The following is a 6,130-nucleotide window of genomic DNA, read 5'->3' as shown; positions in this document are numbered from 1 at the left end:
GTGGTGGAAACGTGCTGGCAGATAAATTAGCCCTTTCACTTTGTGGTTTTGCTGTTCTGGCTGTGAAATAATGGAGGAACATTTCATAAATGACTGGACAAAGTGTTGGGCAAGAAGGGAAAAGCTTCCTGAAAGCATTTTGTACAGTCCTTTATTATATTATTATTACTGAATATTTGCACCCACACCCACTTCCTGGGACTCAAACGACATTCACAATATTCAAATGTAACATCCTACTCTTGCTAAGGCTTGAACAGTTTTACATACAGCCTTTCTTTTTGACCATTTCAATACATTAACGTGAAAGTGGGTGAATATTTTCTGATGAGTTTAAAAAAAAAATAAATTCTAAACTAATATTGCATTTCTAAATATTCTTGTGTAACAGATGATTCACAAAGCTGATGTTGTGTCTGTGGAGAATTTCTAAACTGCAATTTTTAAATTGATGTGCTTTAAAATTTAGTAAAAATAGAACACTAACAGATGCCTTCTAATGACCTTTGGCTTGTAGACCGCCTCATTCTTCTTCTCTAGTGACTAATCTAGAAGCTCTGCTGTGCTTTTAATTTGGACCTTCGGCAGTGAAGTGACCCTTCTGAACATCAGTTCTTAAAATAGGAAGTGATTAAGCAAAGTACATCTTTTTCAGAAACTGTCTGGCCCAGTCAAGCTAATATAAATGTCCACAAGACACCCATTAACCCATTAATGATCTCTGTAGTATCTTCAGTGACAACTTAATGGAGAAACCTGATGTTATGGTCATAGTATTATGTGGCTAGGCTTTCATGGCTTTGAAAGCCAATTTAAAAAACACCAACGTCTCCTTATCGACAGATTAAATGCATGAAAACAGCAAAGTAAGTAGAGCTGTGATTTTTTTAAATCAATTTTTCAACCTAACCAAGGATGTTTTCAGAGTTATTTCTCTTGAATACACTTTTGTTTTCTTTGGAATCAATGTATCAATGATTTTGCGATGACAAAAGACTTAAAAACACCATTACAGTCTATATTTTCTAAAATAAAATATTCTCAGTATCCTCAAAAGTGACAAGTACTTCAAGGTGTAACTGTTATTCCATTATGACAGCATCATAGTATCTAAGCATTGAGCTCTGTCTGCAATCTGCACTGAACAAAAGAAAAAAAGCAGAATAAAGAGTGTATTTTTAGGTTTATTTTCTTGATCTATGTTAAGCTCTATAATGCCATTTATTCAAAGTAACATCACATCTCAAAGTACCAGCTTAAAAACAGCAAATCTGTTCAAAATAACAAGTTTATTTTCGGTAGGAGCGATTAAACATGAATAATATGTTGCTTTAAATGGTTGATAGGCTGTGTTCATATTGTGTATCTCCCACAGTTCGACCAAGCTCTACTTCACATAGGAGAATATTTACCACGAACTGCCAGGGTTAAATGTACAGTCGGCCTCGTCGGAGTGATGAGGATCACAATCCAGAGTCTTTGCATAGAAAAACATTGACAGAATTGTTGTTGCATGAGCAGAGCTTGACACATCTTTGAGAAACTGTATGTCACCGTAAAGTGTGTAAAGTGCAGAAACAGAGAGAGTAAGGCAGAAAGTCAGGTCAAAAAACGGAACACATCTATTGCTCTAGTGACAGAAGGATGGTGCGAGTTTAAAGTGGCGTAGAGATAAGCAAGAAAGGAAAAGAGGTAGAGAGAAACTGTCGAGGAGAGGGTTTGGAAAAACAACAGGATATTTTGAACAGAAACGCACATGTCAGTTAAAGGCAAAGGGAGTGAGAGAAAGAGGAAATCATCAGTTCCAGGAAATCATCTGTAGGGAAGAGATGCGATGAAATGACCTCATCCTAAAATCTTTGCAACGCTCACACAGAGCTCCATTCACTTCTGCTGCATCTCCACTGCTAATATAACGCTATTTAAAACACTTGAACCAAAGGCCTCCCTGAGTCTCCAAAGATCAAAGCTGATCATTAGTTTAGCAATAACTGGAAATGTTCGACTCTCTGCCAAACCCACAGTAACATTCTCCTCACTTGAAGCTCACACTGATTGTCAGTCTCTCCGTCTTTAGTCCCGCATTACTCGGTCTGTAGTTCTGTTCGTGTAGCGTAACATCTTACGCATCTTCCGTGGACGGCCCTGACGAACACCCTTCAGCTACCGAGTCACTGCAGGATAATTCTTTGTCCTTTTCCTCAGCTTCTTTTTCTACACTTTTGTCCAGGCTGTTGTTGCTGCTCGACTCCTCCCTACTCTCTGCAGCTTCCTCCTTCGCCTCCGGGAGTTCTGTCTCACTGTTACCTGTAGCCATACACTTCTTGTCCTGCTCCTCTGGGTCCGATCCCCCAGACTCCCCTGCTTCTTCTGACAGAGAGTACATCTGTCTGGAAAGCTCTCCTGTGCCTGACGCAGCTTCTGTGCTGCGTTTCTGGAACAAGTCAGTGATATCTTTGGAGTAGTTTCTCCTCTGACTTGACTGTTCGCCGGAGCTCTCATCAGAGGCCAGGAGTCCATTTGGCAGACCATTGGAGGCTTCAGGAGGTCTGGGGGAAGCTGCAGAGGTGACCTGCTTCAGGATGGATGCAGCGATCTTGAATCTGTTGAGTTTGCTCTTTACCTGGCTGCTTGGAGGGCAGGTGGAAACTTTGAGCGAGGAATTAGGGTAAGCAAGACCGCAATCCACTGAGCTGCCGCTGGCCTTGGGCCCCTGTAGAGCAGGCTTGCCAGTCTTCATCATGCCCATCACCTCATAACGAAAACTGGAGATATCTTGTTTCAGCTCCTGTGAGAGCAGAGTGAGAGTCAGCTCCCCCGGTAAATTAATTAACGCTTTTCAGTTAACCGTTACTTACAGTTGTCAGTATGTGGAACGCTCTAGAGTACTGATTAAATTTCAGCTCAGTCAATGCTAAGTGGATGAAGTTTAATTTAAAAAAATAATTTCTGTCTTTTTCTCATGAAGCATGCAAGAACATTTTACTATAATATGGAACACGCTTTTAAAGCTGTTATACATCTCGGACACATCAAATCACAGCTTTCAAACAATCAACAATATGGTATAACAAGCCGAGAGTCTAGACTGGTAAATGATGAACGATTTGTCTCTGCATGACACATGACTGAATTTCAGCAAGAACAGATACAGACATTCACAATTGCTGTTTATTTTGGTCACTCAAGGGCAACGGAAAAAAGAACCTTTAGTCATATAACTGAAATGGTATAACTGGCAAGTAGTTACTATTTACACTACAAGCAATGTTCTGAGTCATTTGTGTGCCCCTGGTCAGTGTTGTTGTAGTATTCACTCTCATTTTAGACCAGTTTTTGCTCCTCGGCAACACCCTAGGGAAATATCACTCTCTCTTCAGTTGCTTCTACTATGTGCACCAACTAGTTTCTAACTCAATTTGCCCATTAGTTTGTGCTAAGCAGGTTTTGTACTAAGAGCTTTTAGAGCATTTTTATTAAAAACAGCTAATGCAATGGACAAAGATAAAAGAAGTCGGAATGAACCAAAAATGCTGCAAATCGGCATTCTAATTACAGATTCGGATGATTGCTCTCATTGTTAATAGAAATCCTTATAATCAAAGCTACTTATGTTTTGTTCTGTTGGACCTGAGCCTACCTTGAAGTTCTCTTCAGTCAGACCTTCCTCAGTCTTGGCATCTCTGATCATGGCGGCCACGTAACGTTTCACTAAGTTCCTCAGAACCTCCTGCATCAATGAAAAATAAAATACATTGAAACAAAAACAATTTGCTTGTACTACTGAATGAAAGTGTTCAAACCGCACAGCCAGTCATTCAGGGAAAAAGGACACAAATATGCTTGCACAACAGAAAACACCCTTTCAGCTACATTTCTGATAAAAAATGCGACAACGTCCCCCTGCAGATGTGGAAAAATAGGAGATCCTCTGCAGAGAATAAGATGAACATCCCACAAAGCGTAATTGTTAGACCCATGCTGTGAGACATCACAACAAATTTTTATTGACAGATTGAAATTGGGAAGGCAGCTAAAGAGCTCAATATGTGTCTCATAAACACACACATTAGCAGAAGACTCATGTACAGTTTGCTTTATAAGGCTTCTTACCTGATACTGATGGTTTATCCTCAGGTTCTCCGCTGCTCGCCTCTGCACAGACATCGGATGCCAGAGGTTGCGTGTAAGAAAGTGTGGGAGGTGAGTGAAAAAGAACAAAAAAAACCCCAACATATTTAGTTTTTTCTTCACAGTATCACACATTTCTGTAAACTCTGCTCTCTGTGAGTCTCACTACATGTTGGTCCTCAGTGCTGCATCACACAACAGTAAAGGTGGTTGCTCTAAAGTTAGATCATGATCATCTGAAAAGGTTTACTGTCCTTTGGAAAATTCAGGCTATTGTCACGTATGACAAAGAAAAGCAGCAAACCTTGACATTTGATAGGTAGAGGGAAAGTTACAAAATGAATAGACACAAAAATAAAGTAAATAATGTTGGGTATTAGGAATGTAAGTGATTGCCTGACAAAATACTTACAAAAGGTACAAATGTCTTCCCAACCTACTTTTTCTGGGAATTTCTTTAAAAAAATGTCCCCTTCTCTTTCTGTTAGTGACAATAATGGTTACATGTTTGACTCCCAACTTACTCCTAGAGTTCCGATGGTTTCAGGGCGCTTGGAGCGTGTCCTCTTGCACACTTGCCTCTTGATCCAACGCATGAGGTACCAGAAAGATTTAGGGCTGGGGATGATGTTAAATGGGGCCGGAAGAGTGGCCCCTTCTTCAAAGTAACTCATCCACAGCTTTGTCCTGGCGAACTTCCACTCAATGTCTGCATGATCCTGAAATCACATTAGGGTACATTTAAAATGCATGTATGTTTAATTATCTACTCCACATATGTGGGTTTTTGGTTTGCAGAGTGTTTGATCTGCTCACAGCAATGTGCTGGTAGGAGTTGTTCATCATGGCTATGAGCATGTTGAGGAGCACCACCAGGGAAATTATGTTGTAGGTGCCGAACATGGTGGCACCGACGAATTCGGTGAACTGGTGGTCTGCGTCCACGTTGGTCACGTAGAGGCTGATCAGGCCAAAGATAGACCAGAAGAGAGACTGTAGGGTCTCAAATAATCTGCAAGGGAAAGAGACATATTGTAAAAGTACCCAAAAGGCGTTGAAGGAAATTCTTACTCTCGTGTGTATGAGATTCTACTGAAACATCAGTTTCTCTTAGCAACGGAAGACTTTTGGAGAGTTTTCACACATTTTTCACACAACTTTCTCTTTCTTTCACACTCAGTTTCACAGGATCACACACTTACACTACATGTACAAGCAAGATAAGATTCATGGAAACTCACGTAGAGAAAGCGTTATTCTGCTCCACGCATCGGATGCCCTTGCATTTTCCTTTTTCATCTGAAGCCTTCGTCTCGTAGTAAAAGTACAGCTGGTTCAGCCCATTTGCAAAGGCTAGTAGAACCTGGAGAAAAACAGCATGTGCAAAGTTCAGTTTTGACATATTTACTGTCCTTATTCTGCGTGTCTACATCTGTGCACAAGCATTTGTGTGTTTACCAGACAGTAGATAAATAGGAACTTCAGGATGTCCAGCAGCATTCTCCCCAGAGAGATCTGCAGTGGCCCCAGATGAGAGTTGGCTGTGAACAGTGAGATGAGGCGCAGGGAGCTGAAAATGTTTGCTATGGCAAACACTGCTTCAGCTACTAGTGTTGGATGCCACATTTCCCATTGGTTTCTGGGTTTACTGCCACTGTACTGAATGGAGAAAAGAATGAATGATAGATAAAGTGAGCACAAGCGTAGGTCAACCTATAGACTGTCTTTTATATTCATAAACAAACGGTTACCTTAGTGTAGGCTACAATCTTGAGGGAGATAGTGGCTAAGTATAGAGAGTTCATGACAAAGTCCATCAGGTTCCACCAGTCATGGACGTAGTCTTGGAAACCACCATCCCACATTTGTTTGATCTCTGCCCAGATGAATCCTAGAAACACATGTATAAATATGGATTTATGTACAGAGTTGCATCGTGGAGAAGTTATTTCAAGCAGAAGTCACGTTCATCTGTCAACATGTGACGACTGAGAGTTGG

At 40.8% G+C, this 6,130-nt stretch overlaps 1 protein-coding gene across 1 annotated transcript in view; it reads right to left on the bottom strand.

Annotated features, from left to right (window-relative positions):
- Positions 1-1,166: 1,166 nt before the first annotated feature.
- The window catches only part of LOC103369075 (short transient receptor potential channel 4), a 28,702-nt gene continuing 23,738 nt past the window's right edge, over positions 1,167-6,130 (bottom strand). Inside the window, exons 8-15 of the mRNA XM_008297678.1 lie at positions 5,883-6,022; positions 5,590-5,790; positions 5,373-5,494; positions 4,948-5,143; positions 4,656-4,850; positions 4,114-4,155; positions 3,641-3,730; positions 1,167-2,788 (exon numbers count right to left, since the gene is read on the bottom strand). Of these exons, the coding sequence (XP_008295900.1) occupies positions 2,123-2,788; positions 3,641-3,730; positions 4,114-4,155; positions 4,656-4,850; positions 4,948-5,143; positions 5,373-5,494; positions 5,590-5,790; positions 5,883-6,022 (1,652 nt within the window). The 3' untranslated portion in view covers positions 1,167-2,122. The remainder of the gene's footprint in view (positions 2,789-3,640; positions 3,731-4,113; positions 4,156-4,655; positions 4,851-4,947; positions 5,144-5,372; positions 5,495-5,589; positions 5,791-5,882; positions 6,023-6,130) is intronic.

This window comes from Stegastes partitus, unplaced genomic scaffold (genome assembly GCF_000690725.1).
Source record: "Stegastes partitus isolate 25-593 unplaced genomic scaffold, Stegastes_partitus-1.0.2 Scaffold1236, whole genome shotgun sequence".
Taxonomy (NCBI): Eukaryota; Metazoa; Chordata; class Actinopteri; family Pomacentridae; genus Stegastes; species Stegastes partitus.
Note: the sequence above shows the minus strand (reverse complement) of the source record. Positions and strands in the feature narration are given on the sequence as shown.